The sequence below is a fragment of the Bos indicus genome, chromosome 11 (assembly GCF_029378745.1).
Source record: "Bos indicus isolate NIAB-ARS_2022 breed Sahiwal x Tharparkar chromosome 11, NIAB-ARS_B.indTharparkar_mat_pri_1.0, whole genome shotgun sequence".
Taxonomy (NCBI): Eukaryota; Metazoa; Chordata; class Mammalia; order Artiodactyla; family Bovidae; genus Bos; species Bos indicus.
In genome coordinates this window covers 27,102,356-27,127,692 of record NC_091770.1, presented here as the reverse complement: position 1 = coordinate 27,127,692, position 25,337 = coordinate 27,102,356, and the positions used below count along the sequence as shown (strand labels likewise).

Sequence of the window (25,337 nt, the reverse complement as noted above, 5' to 3'; positions counted from 1 at the left end):
CAAGACAAAGACAATCTCTTTGGATACACTGTATGCAGAATCTTAGTTCCCCAACCAGGGATCAAACCCACACCCCTGGCAATGGAAGTGTGGAGTCTTACACACTGGGTTGCCAGGGAAGTCCCAAGAATCTTTTTTTAAATTGAAGTTTAGTTGCTGTACAATATTATATGTTATAGGTGTACAATACAGTGATTCACAATTTTTAAATGTTATGGTCCATTTATAGTAATTATAAAATATTGGCTATATTCCCTGTGTTGTACAATATACCCTTGTAGCTTACTTTGTACAGAATAATTTGTGCTTTTTAATCCCCTATCCCTGACTTGTCCCACCTCCTTCGCCCCTCCCCACTGGTAACCACTAATTTGTTCTCTATATCTGTGAGACTGGTTTTGTTGTTGTTGTTCTATTCACTAGTTTCTCCTATCGTTCAGATTCCACATATAAATGATATCATATAGTATTTGTCTTCCTCTGTCTGACATTTCATCTAGCATACTACAAGTCCATCTATGTTGCTGAAATGGCAAGATTTCATTCTGTTTTTATGGCTGAGTAGTATTCCATTGGAGAAGGAAATGGCAACCCACTCCAGTGTTCTTGCCTGGAGAATCCCAGGGACGGGGGAGCCTGGTGGGCTGCCATCTATGGGGTCGCACAGAGTCGGACATGACTGAAGTGACTTAGCAGCAGTAGCAGCAGTATTCCGTTACATATATATACCAGGCTTCCCTGGGGGCTCAGGAGTAAAGAACCCACCTGCTAATTCAGGAGATGTGGGTTTGATCCCTGGGTCAGGAAGATGTCCTGGAGAAAGAAATGGCAACCCACTCCAGGATTCTTGCCTGAGAAATCCCATGGGCAGAGGAACCTGGTGGGCTATAGTCTATGGTCGCAAAGAGCTGGACATGACTGAGAGCCTAAATATCAACAACTATATATGGACTTTCCTAGTGGGTAAGCTAGTAAAGAATCTGCCTGCAATGTGGGAGACCTCGGTTTGATCCCTGGGTTGGAAAGATCCCCTGAAGAAGGGAACGGCTACCCACTCCAGTATTCTGGCCTGGAGAATTCCATGGACTATATAGTCCATGGGTCTCAAAGAGTCAGACATGACTGAGTGACTTTCACATATATATATATATCACATCTTCATCCATTTGTCTTTTGATGGACACTTGGGTTGCTTCCATATATTGACTACTGTAAATAGTGCTGCTATGAGCATTGGAGTGCATGTATCTTTTTGAATCTGTGTTTTTGGCTTTTCCAGATATATACCCAGGAATGGAATTGCAGTGTCATATGGTAGTTCTATTTTTAGTCTTTGAGAAAACTGCATACTGTTTTCCACAGTGGCTGCACCAGTTAACATTCTCACCAACAGTCTTCTACTGGAATAGACACCTACTCAGGATATGGATTTACTTTCCCTACCAAAACAACCATCCATGGGCTTGTAGATTGCCTTAGTCACCATCATGGTATTTCATACAGCATTGCTTCTGATCAAGGAATACACCCACACAAAAGAAGCGCAGCAGTAGAGCCATGCTCCTAAGATTGACTGACCTTACCATGTCCCCCACCATCCTGAGGAAGCTGACTTGATAGAAAGGTAGAATGATCTTTTGAAGATTTAGTTACAGCATCAGCTGGATGGCAATGACTAGGGTGAGGTTCCTGAGAAAGCTGTATATGCTCTGAATCTACATCCATTTATGGTGCTGTTTTTCCCATAGCCAGACCTCACAGGTCTGGGAATCAAGGGGTAGAAATGGCAATGCCACCACTCACTATTCCTCCTAGTGACTCACAAGGAAAGTTTCTGCTTTCTGTTCCCACAACATGATGCTCTACTAGAAGTCTTAGTTCCAGAAGGAGAAATGCTTCCACCAGGAAACAAAACAATGATTCCACTGAACTGGAAGTTAAGACAGCCACCTGCCCACTTTGGGTTCCTCATGCCTCTGAATCAACAAGCAAAGAAGGGAGTTACTGTGCTGGCTGTGGTAATTGGTCCTGATTGCCAAACGGAAGTTGGACTGCTCCTGCACTCCGGAGGTAAGGAAAAGGATGTCCTGGGATACAGGAGATCCCTTAGCTTATCTCTTAGTAGTACCATGCCTTGTAATTAAGGTCAATGGAAAACTACAACAACCCAGACCAGGCAGGACTACTAAGGGCCCAGAGCCTTGAGGAATCAACCCACCAGTTGAAGAACTATGACCAGCTGAAGTCCTAGCTGAAGGCAAAGGTTTAGAATGGGTAATGGAAGAAGGTAATTATGAATACCAGCTCCAACTATGTGACCAGTTAGAGAAATGAGGACTGCAGTTGTCAAGAGTATTTCATCCTTATTTTTCTATTTATATTTTTGTGTATAATATAAGCATATATATTGGGCTGCCACAGTGGCTCAGTGGTAAAGAATCCACCTGCAGTGCAGGAGACGCAGGAGACGTGGGTTCTGTCCCTGGGTCAGGAAGATCCCCTGGAGAAGGGCATAGCAACCCACTCCAGTATTCTTGCCTAGAGAATCTCATACAGAAGAGCCGAGAAGGCTATAGTCCATAGATTGCAAAGAGCTAGACACAACTGAAGCGATTGAGCATGCAAATGCATGCATATATATCTGCCTGTCAAATGCAGCAGATGCAAGAGACACAGGATCGATCCCCGGGTAGGGAAGATCCCCTCGAGTAGGAAATGGCAATCCACTCCAGTATTCTTGCCTGGAAAATTCCATGGACAGAGGAGCCTGGTGGGGTTCAGTCCTTGGTGTCTCAAAGAGTTGGACACAACTGAGCAACTGAGCACATACACATGCATATATATTAAGCAAATATCATTGGGTTTTTTCCTCTATTTCCTTATCATGTAGCATAAGATGCATTGACGTATATTATAGCACATACATTTTGTTAATTTTACATCATAGTATTTAAGTTATGGGATATCAAGGAGAGGAGTGAACATAGTTCAAGGATTTTCCCTCCTCTTCTGGGGATGGGGTTGGTGCATTTTCAATCGTACTCAGGATAGTTGAATCATTCTTGGAATTATGACCTAGTTATTGTCTTAATTTGCACATTAAGTTTGGTTTAAGGAGCTATATATGTCAAGTTGACAAAGGGTAGGCATCTGAAGGTTTTAATTTCATGTGAAGCTTGGCTGGGCCACAAGATAGATATCTGATTGAACATTATTTCTGATGAAAATCGAAATGGCCATATGTTATCATGTCACACTTGTTCGAATGAGTATTATCAAAAAGGCAAGAAATAGTAAGCATTGGCAAGGAGGTGGAGAAAAGGGAATCCTTGTACACTGTTGGTGGGAATGTAAATTGGTGCAGCCACTGTGGAAGACAGCATGGAGATCCTGAAAAAATAAGAATAGAACTATCACATAATACAGCTATCCCACTTCTGAATATGTATTCAAAGAAACCCAAAAACACTCATTTGGAAAGGTATATGCACCCCTATGTTTATCCCAGCATTATTTACAATACCAAGATATGGAAGCAGCCTAGGTGCACATCAATAGGTGAATGAATAAAGAAGATGTGGTGTGTATATATATATATATACACACACACAATATATATACATACAATATATATACTGTATATATTGTATATAATATATATTGTATATATATATATATACAATACAATATTATTCAGTCATTAAAAAAATAAAATATTGCCATTTGCAACAACATGGACCTTCAGGGTATATGGTAAGTAAAAGAAGTCAGATGGAAAAAGACAACTAGGATATGATTTCACTTATATGTGGAATATAAAGAACAAGCAAAAATGAAATAAATGAACAAAACAAGTGAAAACCAACATATAGATACAGAGAACAGAGTAATGGTTACCAGAGGGAACTAAATCTATGTATATGATATGGCCTCCCTTGATTCTGCTTCTCTGGACAATGACAGTGACAGTCGCTCAGTTGAGTCTGATTTTTTGTGGCCCCATGGACTGTAGCCCTCCAGGCTTCTCTGTCCATAGAATGCTCCAGGCAAGAATACTGCAGTGGGTAGCCATTCCCTTCTCCAGGGGATCTTCCTGACCCAGGGATCAAACCCAGGTCTCCTGCATTGCAGGCAGATTCTTTACCATATGAGCCACCAGGGAAGCAGCTTTTCCAAGATAGACCAACCAGGTGACCCAAGCGGAAAAATATAAAGAATTATTTTTCACACTCTTTAGTACTTTGTATGTGTGCCCAGTAGGCTATTAATATCATTTATTTTCTGGTAAATGATATACTATACCTATATCTTCCCACCTCACCACCATCTGCTATTGACCCTTGTAATTTAGTCTCCACACCTTTGTTAATGATAGAACTTGCAATCTGTAGCTGACCAAATGCTGCGCAGAATAAAGACTACATTTTCTGACCTCCCTTGCAGCTAAACATACCACACAACTAAGTTTTGGCTAATGAATATTATTGAAATGTTGTATGTAAACTTTTGGAAGTGTTTTTCAAGGAAGAGGATCCCTTTCTTCTCCCTTCCTCCTTTTTGCTGATAGGAATATAGATGCGATGGCCGGAGCTAGCACAGCCTTCTTGGACCATGAGGCAACATGCTGAAATTGGTGGAGCAGTCAAACAGAAGGAGCCTGATTCTAATATAACTTTGGAGTAGGTATTCTAGCCCTCAACCTCCTACTCCAGATTTCCTTAATATAAAAGAGAAATAAACCCCTATTTTATTTAAGCTACTAATCCCATAGGTTTCTCACATGTGTAGGTATATCTAATTCTAACTGAAAACTACTTTTCCAAATTCAAAGAGTATAATATTCCTATCTGGAACCCTATGGCTCTTTTACTTGTGTAATTTGCTTTTCTTCTTTCACTGTTTCTCTGAGGTGTAGTATTCTCTGACCATGCCTAGTTCACAAAAGTACAGAAAACTTGCATTCAAAGTATTGCCTAAGGCAAAGAAATGGCTTAACTGAGAAGTTGTAACTCCTAGTTCTCCAGTGCATGCTGTCCCCACGCATGCACTTGTGAAAACATAAGTTCAGCATAGTCCGGGCAACCAAATGAAGAAAGTTTCCAGCTACTCCTATGCCTAGATTAATTTGTCTGGACCCAAGAGGCTACCAGATATGTTCCCACTTTTATTTTGGGTCCTTCTCAGGCTGGCATACCCCTAAAAGAGATTTAAAAATCCACAGATGTTCCTTGATAGCAATGGTGGGGGTGGGGGCTGTGATGAGCTTTTGGAAGGCATAAAATATTGACTTTATCCCCTTCCCAGACTTGGTAAAACCTTGGTATTCCCCAGGTTTGGTAAAATCAGTACCAAAACTATTTCATTTTTATAAATGATCTGGAGGACCATGGTGAAACCGCTAGTTTTGAAAATGACACTGTGCTCTAGTAGTGAGTGAAGGACTCAGAGGCTGAGAACAAATTCAGGAAGATCTCATAAAGGCACCTGAGTAGGCAGACCAGTGACAGGTAAACTGAGGCAAGCAAATAAGCGACTGGAGGTACATAATAATCTAAATCTGTGGGTTGGGGAGCTGGAGGTGAAGGCACAGGGATTATTATTAACTCCTCTCCAAAGACATTACCCAATGAGCTTGTCTAGCTGAGAAGGTCAATGCAGTTCAGCTGCACAACATTGATCGAGAGTCTCTGATGTGCCAGGCATCATACCAAGTGCCAGTTTATAAACACGTGTCAGAGGTAGGCCCTACCCTCATGGGGTGTGTGCTCTAGCTCCAAATGTCACCATGGAGGGAGTTGGAATATTCTCCTTCCTGCTCTCTGGGACATTGTGTGCAAAATTGATCACTGTGCCCAGAATCCAAAACAGAGCTTGGGAAGGTTCAATGAAGAGGTGGAACCAGAGGGCAGGCATCTGCCATCAAGCATTGGTTGCAGAGGTGAGGGTTCCACTCTGACCCCAGATTATACGTCACCTCCTCTGTGAAGACCTACCTGACTGTCTCCCCCAGGTAGAAATGACCTACACTTACTTTAGTTTGTAAACAATTCTGTCATGTAACTTCACTCCAACTACTTTTTTTTTTTTAATATTTCTTATCTTTCCTTCCAAAATACCTGAAAGCAAAGACCTTACAAGGTTTTGCATCCTTAGTATTTAGTATAGTATGTTCATATAGTACATGCTCCATAAATATATTTCATTGGTCTCTAAAATATATTGTTCATATGCTATATCAGATAAAAAACATTTGATCATGTTCCATTTGTTTAAGTATATTGTATACTTTTTCTATACATTAGAAAACAAAAATAATGTGAACTGAATGAGGTATGAAATTGAATATAATGTTCTAAAAATCTTATTTTTTAACAAGACGTCAATAACAATAATGGATACAAATTTATATTTCAAATAGCCCTTGATAAGTTCAGTTTTTTTTTTTTTTCATCTGACTGGGTCTGTCCTGATTAGAATATCATTGTTTTTACCCAATAACATAGCAGATGAAGTGTCATCAGATAAAATGTCACTGAACAGGTGCCTGATTTGCCATTAGAATATATATATATTTAAATTTTTTATTCTTTTTTTTTTTTTTTTTTGGCTGTGCTGGGTCTTTGCCAAGGCAGGCAGGCTCCTCGGTATGTGAGATCTTAGTTCCCCAAACAGGGATTGAACCTGCGTCTCGTGTATTGGAAGTGCAGCGTCTTAGCCACTGGACCACCACAGAAGTCCCTAGAATATTTATTTTTATTTTTATTTTTTTTAGAATATATATTTTTAATAAACTAATTTCAGAGCAGTTTTAGGTTCACAATGGACCAGAAGATACAGAAATTTCCCGCACACTGTCTTCCCCAGCACAAGCATAGCCCCCTCACAGATGCACCATTATCACCCAGAGCCCGTCGTGCAGAGTTCACTTGCAATGCTGCACTTTGCGTGAGTTTGCACAAGTGTATGTGGGTGTGTGTCCACCATTATAGTATTATGCAGAATAGTTTCACCGCCCTGAAAATCCTCTGCACTCCCTCTATTCATCTTGCCCACCTCCTCCAATCCCTCATCTTTTCACTATTGTTACGGTTTTCCTTTTTTGGGAATATCACATAGCTGGAATCATACAGTGTATAGCCTTTTCAGATTGACTTCTTTCACGTAGCCATATGCGCTTAAGTTTACGCATGGCTTTCCATGGCTTGATAGCATATCTTTTTAATGCTGCATAATATTGCATTGTCTGGATGTACCACAGTTTATTTACCCACTCATCCATTGAAGGACACCTCAGTTGCTTCCGAGTTATGGCAATTATGAATTAAGTAGCTATAAACATCTGTGTACAGGTTTCTACATGAACATATTTTTCAGTTCCTTTGGGTAAATAGCAAGGAGACTGACTGTTGAGTCAAATGGTAAGAATATGTTTAACTTTGTAAGAAACCACCAAACTGTCTTCCAAAGTGGCTGTACTATTTTTCGTTCCCATCAGTAACAAATGAGGGTTCCTGTTGCTCCACATCCTTACCAATATCTATCTGTGTGTGCATGAGTGCTCAGTCATGTCTGACTCTTTGCGACTGCATGGACTACAGCCTGCCAGGCTCCTCTGTCCATGTGATTTTTCAGGCAAGAATATTGGAGTGAGTTGCCATTTCCTACTCCATGGGAACTTCCCAACCCAGGGATCAAACCAGTGTCTCCTGCACTGGCAGGCAGATTCTTTACCACTGAGCTACCTGGAATGTTGTCTATGTTCTGAACTTTGGCCATTCTAATAGGTGTGTAGTGTTCTCTCGTTGTTGCTTCCTTTTCCCCCCATTGTTCTGCTTGCATTATTGTTTAGTTTTTCAACCTAAAGATTATTTGCAAAATTCTCTTCTTCAACCACTGGGCATGAGTAACTTCCTTAAATCTTGCAATGAGCATCCTGGCACTCAAGCGTTTCTCTAACACAAGGAAGACGAACGATAAAGGGCCTTGCTGACAATCGTTTTGGGGAACATCACCTCTTCCTTCAGAGGATCTTGTAGACAGCAGGTAGCATATCTCCACCTGAAACAAGATCTGAAGGTGGGTACCAACCTCAACCTATATAATATCTTTTCACTTTTTACTGATTTATTTCTTTTTGGCTGTGCTGGGTCTTCATTGCTGTGTGGGCTTTTCTCTAGTTGTGGTGAGCAGGGGACACTCTCTAGTTGAGGTACACTGGCTCCTCATTACAACGGCTCCTCTTGCTGTGGAGCATGGGCTCCAGGGAGCTTCAGTAGTTGGGGCACATGGGCTCAGTAGCTGTGGCTCGAAGGCTCTAGAGCACAGGATCAATAGTTGAGGTGCATGGGCTTAGGTACTCTGCGGCATGTGGGATCTTCCAGGATCAGGGATGGAACTCGTGTCTCCTGCATTGACAGGTGGATTCTTTACCACTGGGTCACAGGGAAGCCCCTCAATCTATATGTGAAATATTAGTAAAGCTCCATTTAAAATTTTATAGGTAAAATTAAAATATGAAGGTAAGTTCTGTTATTTTCTTGTCTCACCCCTAATGGATTATTTTGTGAATTGAAAACAGAATAATTTGAATAGAGAAGAAGGAGTGTAGAGCTAAAGGCAGATTTAGAAAAGCTAATTTTGATTCACTAAGTGAATCAGAACATGGTGGCAAATCTTTTTACACCTCTTTCAGCAAGAGGCGGAATTTATCTCCTTTCCCCTAGAAACTGGGTGGGGCCTCCGACTACTTCAACCAGTAGGATGCAGTGGAAGAGGCATTATGTGACTTTTATGGTTGTAAAAGGCCGTAAAACTTCCACCTTCATCACTGGAACCCTCACTTGTAGAGCTCTAAGCTTTCGTGTAAAACGCCCTACTTCCCTGAGGCTACGTGCCGGAGCACCAAAAGGGGCCCTGACAGGTCCAACCCAGGCCAAGGAGCCAGACATACAAGAAAAGCTGCCCTGCACCCTGCAGACCAGCCCACAGGTCAATTAAGTGCCCCTGTAGGACCTCTGTCGATGCCACAGGGAACAGATGAATCAGGCAAGTGATCTCTGACTTCCTGACACATGAGGTCATGAGATATAAGAACATGGCTGAGGTTTTTTAAATTTTTATTTTATATTATGATCCTGTTGATCAAGGCTTCCCAGGTGGCACAGTGGTAAAGAACCCACTTGCCAATATAGGAGACACAGGAGACTTAGGTTTGACCCCTGGGTCAGAAAGATTCCCTGGAGTAGAAAATGGCAACCCACTCCAGTATCTTGCCTGGAGAATTCCATGGACAGAGGAACCTGATGGGTGAGCTACAGTCCATGGGGTCGCAAAGAGGTGGCACAGCTGAGCAACTGAGTGCACACGCACGCATGGCTGATTTATAATGCGTTAGTTTCAGGTATACAGCAAAGTGATTCAGGTATACACATCTATTCTTTTTCAGATTCTTTTCCCATATAGGTTATTACAGAATATTGAGTGGGGTTCTCTGTGCTATACAGTAGAATCCTTGTTGATTATTTTCTATATAGTAGTATATATGTTACCTCTAAATTCCTAATTTATCCCTTCCCCAGCTTTCCCCTTTGGTAATCCTAAATTCGTTTCCTAAGGCTGTGGGTCTGTTTCTTTTTTTTCAATCTTGTCTGGGCTGGGTCTCAGTTGCAGCATGCAGGATCTTTGGTCTTCATTGCAGCATGCAGAATCTTTAGTTCTGGCCTGCCAACTCTTAGTTGTAGCATGTGGGATCTAATTCCCCAACCAAAGATCAAACCTGGCCCCCCTGCATTTGGGAGCTTGGAGTCTTAGCCTCTGAGCCACCAGGGAAGTCCCTGTGAGTCTGTTTCTGTTTTGTGAATAAGTTCATTTGTATCATTTTTTTAAGACTCCACATTTAAGGAAATATCATACGATATTTATCTTTCTCTCTCTGACTTTCAGAGAAAGCAATGGCACCCCACTCCAGTACTCTTGCCTGGAAAATCCCATGGAAGGAGGAGCCTGGAAGGCTGCAGTCCATGGGGTCGCTGAGGGTCGGACACAACTGAGCGATTTCACTTTCACTTTTCACTTTCATGCATTGGAGAAGGGAATGGCAACCCACTCCAGTGTTCTTGCCTGGAGAATCCCAGGGACAGGGGAGCCTGGTGGGCTGCTGTCTATGGGGTCATACAGAGTCGGACACGACTGAAGTCACTTAGCAGCAGCAGCTCTGACTTTACTTACTATGATGATCTCTAGGTTCATCTACGTTGCGGCAAATGGCATTATTTCATTCCTTTTTATGACTGCATAATATTCCATTGTGTGTGTGTGTATATATATGTGTGCGTGTGTGTGTGTGTATATATATATGTGTGTGTGTGTGTGTGTGTGTGTGTGTGTGTGTGTATGTCACATCTTTCTTTATCCATTTATCTGTTGATGGACATTTATGTTGCTTCCATGTCTTAACTATTGTAAATGGTGCTGCAGTGAACATTGGGGTACATGTATCTTTTCGAATTATGTTTTGCACTAGATATATGCCCAAGAGTGGGATTGCTGGAGCATATGGTAGCTCTATTTTTAATTTTTAAAGAATCTCCACACTGTTCTCCCTAGTGGCTGCACCAATTTACATTCTCACCAACAGTGTAGAAGGGTTCAACGTGGTTACTTTTTTAAGTCACTAAATTTGGAGGTAGTTGTTATACAGCAGAGAATAACCAGACAATAAGGAAAGTGTTTCTCAAAAATCATAGCTACCAAACAGTGGAACAGACCACACTGAAGGGAACGATTGTGGGCAGCATTCAGTAAGAGGTAAGAACTGGACAGACATTGCCAAGGGGGATTGGGAGGAGCTGGTCATGGGAGAGGGCTCAGCTGGAAGTTGGGTGTCCTGCGTACATCCTGCCACGGAGGAGCCAGGAATCCTTGGGCAAATCTCTTCACGCATGTATCTCCCATGGTTTGAAAAGTTTTTAAAGAGATATGACATCATCTGCAAACTGGAAAGGGACTTGACTTCCCTTGCCTTGTCACACTACAACCATGCGTTGGTTGAACAGCTGAGTTAGGTGAATTAATTCTGAGATTCTATAAAAGGAGATGGAGTTGTACTTCATGTAACATGGCATAAATGTATGCTGCTGGGGATGATTGATTGGTCAGGGTTTCATCTTCCCAAAGGCAGAGTTCAACCCAGGGCGTGTTCTCCTCACTGCCTCCCCAGCCCCTGAGATGTGAGAGTGTCAGTCTAGCAAGCGGTCTCATTATTAAGTTGAAAATTAGATTGAAACTACATCTGGAGAGCAGATCTTTCTACAGGGAGACTGGGGGTGTTCAGGAGAAAACTCCAGAATTTTAGGATGATGGAGAGCATAGTTAGGACTTGCCCCAATTCCTCCTCAGGACTTCAGGAGGTTTAAGACAATAAATATTTCTGACAAGTTTGTTTATGAAGCTGAGATAAAGAATCAGAAATATTGCGGGTATGGCGAGGAGAGTGATATGAAGAAGGCTGGTTGGAATTAGTTTGCTGTCCTAAGGGTTATCAAAGCCCCAAATACTGAGAAGGGGAGTCCCAGGTGGCGACTTACATTCCTGGTTTGGAAACTCAGAGCCAACTTCCCTGTCCATGGAGGCACCGGAAGGTTAAGTTATGGTGCCACCTGCTGGAAAAACATAGGCTTGCTTCTCTTTGCTTGCTGGTTCTGTTCCTTCCTGCTGCTGCTGCTGCAGTCGTGTCCGACTCTGTGCGACCCCAGAGACAGCAACCCACCAGGCTCCCCTGTCCCTGGGATTCTCCAAGCAAGAACACTGGAGTGGGTTGCCATTTCCATCTCCAATGCATGAAAGTGAAAAGTGAAAGTAAAGTCGCTCAGTCGTGTCCGACCCTCAGCGACCCCATGGGCTGCAGCCTGCCAGGCTTCTCTGTCCGTGGGATTTTCCAGGCAAGAGTACTGGAGTGGGGTGCCATTGCCTTCTCCTCTGTTCCTGCCTACACTTGCCCTAAAATTCAGTCCCCCAGAGACCCAAGACCTGGAGGGGAGCCACATCCCAGACAGGTGGGAAACCACAGTCGGGCTTATTAATATGCCTTCAGCCTTTCAAAACCTGGGCTCTTGGGGCTGGAGAATTAATATGTTATAGATCTAGCAGACCTTCTCAAAGGAGATGGAGATAGGATGAACATGCCCACCTCCCTTAAAAAGATAGGACCAGAGACTTCCCTGGCTGTCCAGAGGTTAAGATGTCAGGTCCCAATGCAGAGGGTACGGGTTCGATCCCTGGTAGGGAAGCTAAGATCCCACGTGCTTCACTAAAAAACCAGAACAGGAACAACAGAAGCAATATTGTAACAAGTTCAATAAAGACTTTAAAATTGGCCCACATTAAAAAAAATTTTTTTTTTAAAAAACAAGCTAGGGCCAGAGGAGGGTTAGCTCCTCTGAGGTTGCCCTCAACTCAAATAGACAGCCTTCCCTGTGAGCCTACCATGATCAGCGTCCTCTTCCCTGAGTTTTCAGGAAGGACACATCTGTGGTTCTGAAGGAAGAGACATGGACCGGTGAGCCACGGAATGCCTTCACCAGCACGGGATCCAAAACCCGTACCCACGCTCATCAATTTGCCAGTGCCCCATTCTGTGTGGACCAGGTCTAAAAGGCTCCATAATGACCCAGTAATGGCCAGCAGATGCCTTGAAAATGGTTCCCTCCTCTAAGGATCATTAGAAAGCTATTAAGGGTATCTAATGATTCCCTAGTGCTAATAAAGGTGCTAATAAGCCAACCAAGTTTTCTCACTTTTATGGAGATAACTAGAAGACCAATTATTTTTTATGTACATAAAGGAGCAAAATCTTAGCTGCTGTTCCTGTAGCTGTATTTTATTCTGCACTGTTACAGAAGCTGCATTGTAGCCCTTCGTTATGCATTAACAAGAAGCTTGGATTTTTAAACTCCACACCACCAGCTCACCTCAGGTTAAGAGTTGGTCTGGAGGAAGCAGAGAGAGAAAACAGAGGAGGATTGATCGTGGGGAAGGGGCCACCTTGGCCATGCAGCCCACTTCAGAAATTGCGTCCTTCCCTGCTACACGACAGAGAAGGCAATGGCACCCGACTCCAGTACTCTTGCCTGGCAAATCCCATGTGGATGGAAGAGCCTGGTAGGCTGCAGTCCATATGGTCGCTAAGAGTCGGACATGACTGAGAGACTTCACTTTCACTTTTCACTTTTATGCATTGGAGAAGGAAATGGCAACCCACTCCAGTGTTCTTGCCTGGAGAATCCCAGGGACAGGGGAGCCTGGTGGGCTGCCATCTCTGGGGTCACACGGAGCTGCTCCATGACGAGGCTTCCCCGGTGGCTCAAATGATAAAGAATCTGCCTGTAATACAGGAGACCTGGGTTTGATCCTTGGGTCAGGAAGATCCCCTGGAGAAGGGAATGGCTACCCGCTCCAGTATTATTGCCTGGAGAATTCCAAGGACAGAGAAGCCTGGTGGGCCACAGTCCCTGGAGTTGCAAAGACACGACTGAGCAACTAATACTTTCACTCCCACTCCCACTTTATGACAGGGGTTCTCAAACTTGAGCACATATCGGACCCACCCAAATGCTTGTTCAAACTCATACTGATGGGTCCCATGCTGGTTTGGTTTTTTTTTTAAGAAATTTATTTATTACATTTTTACTTATTTACTGCACAAGGTCTCGGCTGCAGCATGTGAGATCTAGTTCCCTGACAAAGGATCAAACCCAGACTCCCTGCATTGGGAAATCCCCTCACCCCAGAGTTTTTGACTCACTAAATTTTCATGGAGGGGCAGAGTTGAGGGGAGATTTACATTTTTAATAGGCTCCCAGGTGAAAAGACCACTGTAAAACAAGCTTTCAAACTTGGAAAACACAGATACCCTCCTTCCCTCCCTGACAAGAGATTAATGGATAAGCTTCCAAGGAGTCTTTGACTTTGGTGGGAAAAAATGACATCTTTATCTTCACTAATTTCTCATCGAAATTTCCATCTTTTCTTAAGTTACAAACATAAGCAGACAACCACAGCAGTACTAGCCATGATAACAGATACTTTCAAATCCCATCACAGTCTAACAAGTATCTTCTGTACATATCACTGCTTCAAAACTCCAGTGGTTGTTAGTCCTGCTGGAAGATCTTATAATGTAATCCATTAATGCAGAAGTACAAATATTACTATATCACTACTTTAAAAAACATTTTGATCACTGTATTTCAACATGATTGGTTTCCTTTGAGAATCTCTGCATTTTTTTTTTTAATGCATTGAAAATGTTCTTCAGGCTGCAGAGGAAGGAAGAGGGATAGGAAGCAGGAACTATAGCAAAAAAAAAAACAAAAAACACCGCAGTTCAAACCTTGTTCTTAGGGTGTGCAATTCATTCTCAAGAAGAATTCAGAGTTTCCTTCCAGGGGAAAATTTGAGAGAAGTGATGTCACCACTTGGATGGGCAAGGAGAGGTGTGGAGGGGGTGGTGACCTAGAGGCAGGGTTCAGACAAGATGGCCATCTATGCTGTTAGATTAGGCCTCTTAAAACCTCACCAGCTCAGTTTGGAATAAGCAGTGGCAATATCAACAGTAATGCTGATGTATCATCAAAAACATGATTGACTTCTATCAGGCACCAGATGGTTTATTAAGGTCTAACGTGTGTGATACACTCTATTTGGGAGACTTGATGGAGGTCATAATTTTATGACGTGCTGAGACAGGGAGGCTGTCCACTCAATAATTGGGAAGATTAAGCTGATTTCTCTACTCCCAAATCCTGCACTTTCCAGCCATTTGAAGGGATGGGACCAAGCGTGTGTGCTATGGAGGTGGCAGTTGAGACATTTGCCCATATAGTAAAATCCTTCTTTATTCCCCATCTAGGCTCACAGATCTTGTCACTGTGGTTCCCACATCCAAACCCAATGTTTTTCTCCATGTGGCATTAAGGGAAGAACCTGGAGTGTGGGGTCACTTAGACTTGAGCTCCACACTGATTCTGCCACTGTGAATTTGGGTGATTTATTTGATTTCTCTGAACCTGACTCTTCATCTGTAAAATGACTACAGTATCGACTTTGCATGGCTGTTGGCACCCACTGGGTGCTTGGTAAACACCAGCCGTCATGGTGTTTTCACCTACACTTGTTCCTGTGGCCACATACCATCACCCTCTCCCTCCCTGTCAATCTTCATTATTTCTGCCTGGCCACACCTCCTCCATCTTCTGTCCCCTTGCCCGAGCCTGCTCGCTCCTCCTAAATCTCCTTCCTTGCAATGCCCAATTCTGTGCATTTATGAACAGCTCACTGGGTATCTTCAGCTTTGCCGAAGAGGGCCTGATTATGCCTCGTTTGAGGGGCCAGGCTTCCTGCCTGAACAGAGAACTCAGTGCCTCATCAGAGGAAGAGACAGTGTCATACAGAAATCTTCCCTAGAATAGTTCTTTCCATCATATTTTTCTTTTGTTTTATTTTAATTGGGGTATAATTGCTTTACAATGTTGACTCCTGCATGAATCAGCCACAGTATAGTATAGCCCCTCCCTTGTAAGCCCCCTCCCACTGCTTCCCCATCCCACCCTTCTAGGTCATCACAGAGCGCCAAGCTGAGTTCCCTGTGCTGTACATCAGCTTCCCACTAGCTAGCTGTTTTACACTCGGTAATTTACATATGCCAGTGCGACTCCTCGATTCGTCCCATCCTCTCCTTCCCCACTTGTGTCTACAAGTCCTTTTCTCTACGTCCACATCTCTATTCCTGCTCTGCAAATAGGATCATCTGTACCATTTTTCTAGATTCCATATATATGCATTAATAGACGATATTTGTTCCAACATGTTTCTTAGCCAAAGATTGTCTGGGACTTGCTTTGATTGTGTTTCTTCCCTTCTCCTGTGTAGGTGTTGAGACAGGTTTCCCAAACCTGTGGCTTTGAGAGCAGCCCCCAAAGCTCTGTGTCATCCCCTTGTCAACTCACCCACTCTTTCTGGCTCCAGAGAAACACACTGAAGCTTTGTCTGAGAACTGGGAGGCCCTGGCAATGTCAATTTCCTCAATGTCCTGCATTCCAATGTTTTAATCCTTTTATGTGCTCCGTGTCTTTAGGCAAGTCCCCTGTCCTTTCTGGGCCTGGGATCGACACATCCTACAGAAGGAAGACACGGTTACTCCATTTTCCTGAGTGCTCCAGAGGGGTGATGGAAGGTTCAATTAAAGTTTAGAGAGGATGAGGGCTCTGTTGCTAGACCAGAGATTCACAGTGCTTTTCCATGGCCTCTTTCTTGCCTATCCATCCATCACTGACACCTCCCTTAAAAGAAGCAGAGAATGTGACCCTTAGGCCCTCCATATAGGAGAGAGAGATTTCAATACTGGGTCTCCTGCATTGCAGGCTGATTCTTTACCATCTGAGCCACCAAGGAAGTCCCAAGTGAAAGTATTATTTGCTCAGTCGTGTCCGACTCTTTGCGACCCCATGGACTGTAGCCTTCCAGGCTCCTCTGTCCATGGAATTCTCCAGGCAAGAATACTGGAATGGGAAGCCATTCCCTTCTTCAGGGGATCTTCCCAACCCAGGGATCAAACCCAGGTCGCCTGTATTGCAGGCAGATTCTTTACCATCTGAGCCATCAGGGAAGTCTATAAACAAAAATTTTGTGCTAAATGCTTACCTGTTCAGGACTCTTGTAAAACACTCCAGGTGCAGGTAAGCCACTGACTGACCCTTCCTGGAGTTGAGCAGCTGGACTGGGAGGTGGGTCTCACACTGGGCAGAGGGAAAGGGAGGATCTGGGGTGATTCCACATATTGGGGGATGATGGACCACTAGCCAAACTGGGGCACTTAGAAGAAGAAGCAGGCTTGCCACAAAGGACAACACCTTTCCTGGTAAAGCAGGCAAGAACTTCCCCCCTTTTAACATAATTCCATTCTACAAAGGTAATGTTTTTATTATAAGAAATTTGGAAAACAATAAAAGTTTACAATTTCACTACTCAAATGAAGTTATTTTGCATTTTATTATCTTAGTATCTTTATGTACATATATATTTTTAAACAGCAAATGTTCTATATTACTGTTTTATAATTGTTTTTGTTAAGCAATAAGTTGTGATAACCTTTTTTATGATTATGAAATTAATCTATGTCAGAAAACTTGTGAAAATAAAAATTGTGAGTAATTACACTGCCCAAAGACCAAAAAAAAACCATAATCCATGAGGATGTAGGTATCTGATGCCAGGTATCAGAAGGAGTTAGAGCTAGGAGATTGTGACACAAGGGCTCCTGAACCCAGGGCCTCCCCGGAAATTCCCACAGGCAGAATGTGCCAGAGGATAATAATAGACAAAGCAAAAATAATAGTTACAAGAATCATAATAACCATTATTTATTGAGCACCTATTAAGTGCTAAGAACTTGCTTGGTGTTTTGCTCCATTTACTCTTAGTAACAAACCCACAAGGTGGGTATCACCGCTCTCATTTACAAAGAAGAAATTGCATCTCCAAGCAGATGGACCATGAACCCGTACCCAAGCCCTACTTCGGGACCCAGTGAGCACCCATGCAGGATCCCATGGAAGATTCCTTTAACTCCAGCTACTGGTGGAGGGACCACCAGCCACCATGGTCTGAATGGCCCCTCTGCTGTCCCCTCCTAAATTGGCTCCTAGCTTCAGTAGCTCCATCTGTAAGAACAAGAAAAAGCAGAATCATGAGCAACAGAGAGAAAGTCCCAACTTGGGAAACAAGGCAGTCAGCCCATTGGGTCCAAGCTATAGGTTCACATCCACTCCAGTGGGTCACCCACACTGTGGGTGAGTCGCCCACAAAGGGGCAAGAAAGAGGCAGCCATAAAAAGTCAGAAGGGGCATCTCTCCCCCTGGAGATAGCCTGGTAACTCTGATTCCGGTTCAGCTTATTCAGACCCTCTTCTTTAAAAAATTTTATATTTATTTAACTGTGTCTGCTGACTCATTGGAAAAGACTCTGATGCTGGGAGGGATTGGGGGCAGGAGGAGAAGGGGACAACAGAGGATGAGATGGCTGGATGGCATCACTGACTCGATGGACATGAGTCTGAGTGAACTCCGGGGGTTGGTGATGGACAGGGAGGCCTGGCGTGCTGCGATTCATGGGGTCGCAAAGAGTCGGACACAACTGAGCGACTGAACTGAACTGAACTGTGTCTGGTCTTGGTTGCAGCATGTGGGATCTAGTCATCCAACCAGGGTTTGAACCCCAGCCCCTTGCATTAAGAGTTCAGAGTCTTAGCCACTAGACCACCAGGGAAGTCCCCAGACCCTCTTCTTACTTGATTGGGAAATTATATATCCTTGCTAGGACCCTGACCCATTACTGAGTGGGGTACAGAGGAGCTGAAGAGATAAGAAGCAGACAGGAGCCTCAATATCCCCCACTTTCTGCTCTTTCTCCTGTTAACTTGATGGGTACAATAGCCAAGCCACAACCAAATGTGGACATCACGCCCAACTCCACACCCAGTAAGGAATCTTCCAGTGGTGTGTGTGTGTGTGTGTGTGTGTGTGTGTATTACCTCTGACATTTCCTGAACTCCTCTGGCTTCAGCTCAGAGAGACAAGAGCCAGATATGCTGAAAACGGAGCTGAAAGCCAGGCAACAGCCTAGGCAGCTGACTCCACAATCCCTGAGGGCCAGGCTGAGAGGCTGGATTCCCACGGGGTCTGGGAGACAGGCTAGACCAGCCCTGGGGGGCTGCTCCAGTCCACACCAGGTAGGGTCCTATCAACAGCCAGCAGCTTCTCCCCGAAGCAGTGCAGGTCCCCCTTCCCACACTCCCATCTCAGAGAGTCCCGCAGATTTCCTGAGGATATAAGGACCACCTTCTTTCTCCCCCTTCACTTCCTGCTTTAGGGAAATAGAGGAGCTGCTGCTACTTTTATTCAAAAAGTGAGATCGCAGTGGCTTGTGCTTACCCCAAACTCTTGTCAGGAGTCTTAGAATTTTAACTTCACACAGTCTCAGTTTCCCCATTGATGAAGTGGGACTAAGACTAAATAGGATAATACATGTACAAAGTCGACAACCGTTGGCAGCCAACAGCCGCTGGCGCCTTTCCCTCCCTTCCCCACGCCCTGCTATCAGCACTGCTCTTACTCTCAAGACTAAGAGTGGAGCGGGACCAACCAGGTCCCTGTGGCTGTTGCTGGCCTGAAGTCCTAAGTCAGGTCTGGGCACGGAGTTCTAGAACTAACATAAAAAACCAGGATGTTCTGTGCCTGCAACGCAGGAGACTCTGGTTTGAGAGGATCCCCTGGAGGAGGGCATGGCAACCCACTCCGGTATTCTTACCTGGAGAATTCCATGGACAGAGGAGCCTGGCGGGCTACAGTCAGCGTCGCAGAGAGTCGGACACGACTGAGCAACTAACACTTTCACGGTCACCCTCAGGGCGACTGGGTACTGGTCTGTAATATGCAGTGGGGTGCCGTGCTTGGAAAAAAGGGGCTGATGGTACCAAAGAGCTCCAAGGGCTAGACAATGGACCCATAATGGAAGCAACAGGGAGAGAGTCATTGACTTGGGAAGGAAGAGCTCTTCAGAGGGGAGTCCAGAGATGCTGTGGGCTGGCTTCAGTAGTGACGGTATATCTGATGTTCAGGCAGAGGAAGGTGAGATCAAGAGGACTGGGGGCGTAAAAGAGGGGATGGAATAAGTAAACTTATTCCTCCCCTAGTCTGGAGTTTCTGGATCTGTCAAAATAAGAGGCACAATTTGAGAAGAACTCTTCACTGCAAACCTCTCTTCTGCCCAGAGTTAATGTCTGAAATTCCTTCACTGCAGATCCATTGCTTTGGGTTAAGATGTCCCTTGGAAAATGCCAGACTCCCTAGCTGGTATCACACACTGATTAATCAAAGCCCTTATGAAGGTTCTGAAGGCAGGAGTAGGAAGATGAGGATGAGGGACATTGGCATTGCATCAGCACATTTTGGGGAGTCAAAAAGGCCTGCTGTGTTTTTAAAGAAAGCCAAGTATAAGCTCAGTACTGGAATGATAAATACATTGCATGCTTGGGTTTTTTTATCTTAATCATTTTTATTGATTTATTCTTATCTAGTTAAAATAAGACATATTAAATATGTCTTCTTACTGTTCTATAAATACATGTATCTGATTTTATATATCCAAAATGATAAATATGATGATAAAATACCAAGGCAGTTATAAAGATGACAGCCCAACCTCAAATGTAGTATTTACCAGTCCAATCTAGAAAAAAAAATCCCAACAATACATAAAAGGGCCTCACATGAAAACAGGCAGCTTGTATATCTACTCCAATACTGGGCTTACACTTGATAGTCTTTAAATACACAGTAGGTTTTTTTAATTCCCTAAAAAGTGTTATATGTGTGTGTTTGTGTATTCTCAGTCATGTCTGACTCTTTGCGACCCCATGGACTGTAGCCCACCAGGCTCCTCTTTTCCATGGAATTTTCCAGGCAACAATACCAAAGTGGGTTGTCATTTCCTACTCCAGGGGATCCTTCTGACCCAGGGATTGAACCCACATCTCTTGCATTGGCAGGTGGATTCTTTACCACTGCACCACCTGAGGAGCCCTTGACAAGATGCAAAGCAGCTCAAGGTGTTACCATTGTTGAGAGGTTCCTGCCCTGCCACGGGAGAAGTCCCCATTTGACAGGAACGTAGGGCCCATTACAGAGGCAGAGGGAGGAGCCCTTTGGGAAGCATGTAAAATACACACTCTGGACTCACACAGATACTTGTCTACAAGTTCATAGCAGTATTACTCACAATAACAGAGAGGTGCAAATAACCCAAGTGTCCATCAGCGGATGAGTGTATCAATAGAATGTGATACCTGCATACAATGAATACAATGCACAGAATGGATACTGGAATTCAGCCTTAACAACGAATGAAATTCTGATACATGTTACAACATGGATGACCTTGAAAACATGTGAAATAAGCCCATCACAAAAGGCCAAATACCATGTGATTCCACTTACGCAGAGGTGCCTATAGGATTCAAATTCACAGAGCTACAAAGTGGAATCGTGGTTGCCAAGGAATGGACAAAGAGAGGAATGGGGAGTCAGTGCTTCATGGATATAGAGGTTCAGTTGAGGGTGATGACAAAGCTCTGGAGATGGATGGTGGTGATGGGGGCACAGCATTGTGAATGTACTCAATGTCACTGAACTGTGGACTGAAAAATGATTCCAATGGAGAAGCTTATGTTACATATATTTTACCACAATTAAAAAATACACACTCTGAAGTTTGGGGTTCAGACAGGCTCAGTGAGAAAGGCTGTGGGTTCTGCTTCCAAAGACATAGCGTGTCGGCCCTTTGCTATGGGCTCCAGTCTACTGCCCCCCCAGTGGCTGGGCTGGTGGTTGGGACCCAGGCTTTATGTTGATGGGGAAAGAGGTAGAGGGGCTTAGCAGAACCTAGTGAGGGGTTCCAGGACAAGCACTTGTGGGTGAGGGGGTTCAGAGTACCAGGGGGTATGAGGAAACTCACAGAAGCCCCACTCAGCATGTGCACAGGTGCCTGGGATGATATGAACCTGGCTGGAGTGATGGCTGAATGGAACAGAAAGTTGATAGGTGTCTGAAGGGACAGCAGGGGCCACTGGGGGAGCGGTGGGAAGTTTACTGAGGACAACAATCCTGAAAGTCTCCCCTCACTAGGAAGAGTGATATCCTGTGGCCAGTGGGCACTCCAGAATTCCATGGAGAGGGGAGCTTGGAGCAAGCACTCTTTCTCTGTGCCTTGAGCAAAGGATTATTTAGTGCTTCACTGCCCTGGATGGAGCTGCAGGCTTGGAACCATGACCCATGGGAAAAACAGCAGAGTTTCTGCTTCAGTCAGCACAAAAATAATAGAGCTGTCCAGAACTGGAGATGGAGTGGGCTACCTTCAGAGGTGGTGAGTTCCCCATCACCTCTCCTAAGATAAGCTGTCCTCTACAGATTCACAGCAGAGGACCCTGGGCTGCTTGGTTAGAAGAGGGGGCAGGAGATCCGCAAGAGAGGAGGTATTGTCTGAGAGAGTGGCTGCGGCTTTTTCAAGAGGAAGCCACTAATCCTCACAGGGAGCCTTTCTGGCCCAGGGCGCTAGATAATCCCAAACTGCCATTCTGGGGTTTCTTTCATCCTAGTGACTGGCGCGAGGGGCAGGGCGGCAGAGCTGTTCCCGACACTTCCTGGCAACAGTGCTGGGCGGGGGCAGACAGTCTGGCTCCCCATGCCTTTGCCCTAAATGCTGGGCTGGGAGGAGACTGGCAGCAGGATGGCAGAGAGAGAGAGAGAGAGAGAAAGAGGAAATGTCACCCTCACTCTCCCAAAGGACTACTTCAGAACCTAGGAGTTGGTGGCCCTGGGCTGGCCTGTGGGGGAAGGCAGAGGACTGGGCTCCTGGGAGTGGGCAGGTATGAGGGTGCAGCCCATTTCACAGGCAGGTGGGTCCTGAGTGGAATGAAATGAGTTTTTGCTTCCAGCGGCTTCCAACCTTTGGAAAGAGAGATGGACTCTACAGAGAGAGCTGTCTTGTTAGGAGTTTCTGGAGGACGACACTTGCCCAAAGACAGGTGATGCTGCATGGTGGGATTTAAGGAGGGTATGGCAGGTTAGGTCTTTGGAGGCAGAGGGAATTTTCTAGCACTTTTCCACCTCATCCCTCTGCCTGTCCTACCTGAGAGTCCATCTGGCCTTCAGAACAAACCTTGAACTTCCAGTCAGCACTTCCCAGGCAGAAAAGTGTATGTATTAGGGACATAAGGGTCCCTACTGGAAACCCGCATCAAAATCACCTCCAAGATGGATAGAATGCTAACACTTACCTGTCAAGATTCCTTGCCTCTGAGGCTCATCTCTATTAAAAATATAGGTTCCCATAGCAAAGGGCTTTCCACGTGGCGCTAGTGGTAAAGAATCCGCCTGCCAATGCAGGAGACATGAGACATGTGAGTTCAATCCTTGGGTTGGGAAGATCCCCTGGAGTAGGAAATGGTACCCCATTCCAGTATTCTTGCCTGGAAACATTCCATGGACAGAGGAGTCTGGCAGGCTACAGCGCATGGGGTCACAGACGGACACGACTGAGTGACTGAGCTCAGCATGTGGGGAGACCCTGGAACCAGAACCACCATCGCTGTGGAATTTTTGCCCTGCAGGGGGCACCAGGAGGACCTGTGTGTGCCCAGGTTCGCAGGCATCCCATGGAGCCATTTACTGCTCTGTGCTAGCTCCTGAGGACAGGAATATGGGAGAGGCAGAGCACACAGCCAGCAAACTGACGACTTCTCCAATTCTCTGGATCCCAGTCACCCCATGAGCCACCACTCCAGGGCCCAGCATACAACCACACATCAGCCAGGCTCCAGGGACAGCCTCAGTGGGGGATTAGTGACTCTCCAGAGCCTCACCCAGAACCTTTGGGCACCAATTCCTCCAAGCCTGCACTGGCCTGGGCATCTGGGGTTGGATCATTTTGCCAGCTGATGAGTGTTCAGAAAACCCAGCAGGAGCTGTTTTCTCCCAGTGACAGGCAGACATCTGGGGGTGGACAGGTGTGACTCATTCATACTTCTGTGGCAGTGTTTGCTTCCAGCAGCTTCCAATCTTTGGAAAGAGGAACGGACTGACCCCTAGGTCAGAGGTGAAGGTCAAAGGGAGTTCATTTTGAGAGCCCCAGTGCAATAAGGATTGTGTCCTGACTGTATATTCCCGCAGTGGGGAATGATAGGGAGTTGGAGTGGATCGAAGTGCTCCTATTCCTAAACCTTGGGCCCTTTTCTCAGAGCTGATTAGATCTACTAAGAGCTTAAACATTGTCACAGATGCTAGACTGTGTGACCCTGGTGCCTATAGAAGAAATGGTCTGAGGATGTTAGTGATGGATGCCACCTGCCAAGGCGGCAGCCATATAACTTGATTCTCAAGATGCCTGCAACCCTGAGTAACCTTCTGATCTCTGAATAACTCCGATCTTAACTCATGCTATATTCCAACTCAGGTTCACATAGGTTGTCTACAGCCAATGCACTGACTGATTCCCTCTGCCTTCTTTTACCAGTCCTTCTTAGAGTTCTGCCTGGTGCCTTAGTGGGGCATGCTGGGTGGACCCCTCATAGACCAAGGCCCACCATGACCCTGTTATGGGCTTGCTTCACACATCTTCCAAAAGGCCCTCTTTTCTTGCCCCCTTACCAGCCCCGTCTCCTATGATCAAGGGAGGGTAAGAGGCTAGGTCTTTTCAACATTTTAACATTAATCATGAGTCTTAAGAGATGGTGAGGATAAAGAGCACTCTTTCCTGATAGAAGTAAACACAGTACATTTTAAAATGTACAAATAGGTCCCCATGTTTACATCGCTTGGGCAGCCTCTCCAAATTCCTGCAGGACTGGCATTTGTCACTGCCCCACCAGCGTCACCCAGACACAAATGCTTGCAAAGAATTTTCTTCTCCAGGATGTCAGCAATCTTCTCCAGGATATCGGACCTCAGAGATGACTGTTTATGATGTCATTTAGCACTTGCACATTTGGTTCAAATGCCCCTAGCTATTTTTCCTCCTCTGTCCCCTGCCCTGACCAAGGAAGAGGACCCATTTCTGAAGACTTTGAAAACCACTTTTCCTCCATCTGGCTGGGGATGTGAGTGGTCTTGTCTGCCAGCAGAGGGATGAATGAAATCAGTGGGTCTTTGGCTCCCACAGCCCATAATCACCCATGATAGCCATGGGCCTTCATTCTCAGCTGCTGCTGCCACAGTGGAAGCCTCTTTTCCCAAGTTACCACCAGCCTGACCATCAGCATGGGAGCCAGGGGGAATTAAACCCCAGGACAAAAGTATATACCGAAAGCCCTAAGGTAGGAGACCACCCCACAATGCCCTTCACAGCAGAGTGAGTCCTGGGGGCTTCAGGCTCTGACCCCACCTCTTGCCACATGTCCTTCACCACCCCACCATCCCTACATCTCTGTGTGTGTAAGTTAAGTCTTCATCGCTCAGTCGTGTCTGACTCTCTGCGATCCCATGGACTATAGCCTGCCAGGCTCCTCTGTCCATGGAATTCTTCAGGCAAGAATACCGGAGTGGATAGACATTCCCTTCTCCAGGGGACCTTCCCAACTCAGGGATCGAACCTGGGACTCCCACATAGTGGGCAGACTCTTTACCATCTGAGCACACAGGGAAACCCTGTAGATGAGTCCAATTAAACAGAACGGCCTCAAAGAGAAGAAACTGCAAAAAGATAGTCTGAGGAAAGCTGGGAGGAAGCAG

The 25,337-nt window shown here is 45.0% G+C and overlaps 1 protein-coding gene across 2 annotated transcripts in view; it reads right to left on the bottom strand.

Annotated features, from left to right (window-relative positions):
* Positions 1 to 17,401: 17,401 nt before the first annotated feature.
* SIX3 (SIX homeobox 3) overlaps positions 17,402 to 25,337 on the bottom strand; it is a 41,352-nt gene continuing 33,416 nt past the window's right edge. For both annotated transcript variants that reach the window (XM_070798589.1, XM_070798590.1), the window contains exon 4: positions 17,402 to 17,717. In XM_070798589.1, the coding sequence (XP_070654690.1) occupies positions 17,619 to 17,717 (99 nt within the window). In that variant the 3' untranslated portion in view covers positions 17,402 to 17,618. The remainder of the gene's footprint in view (positions 17,718 to 25,337) is intronic.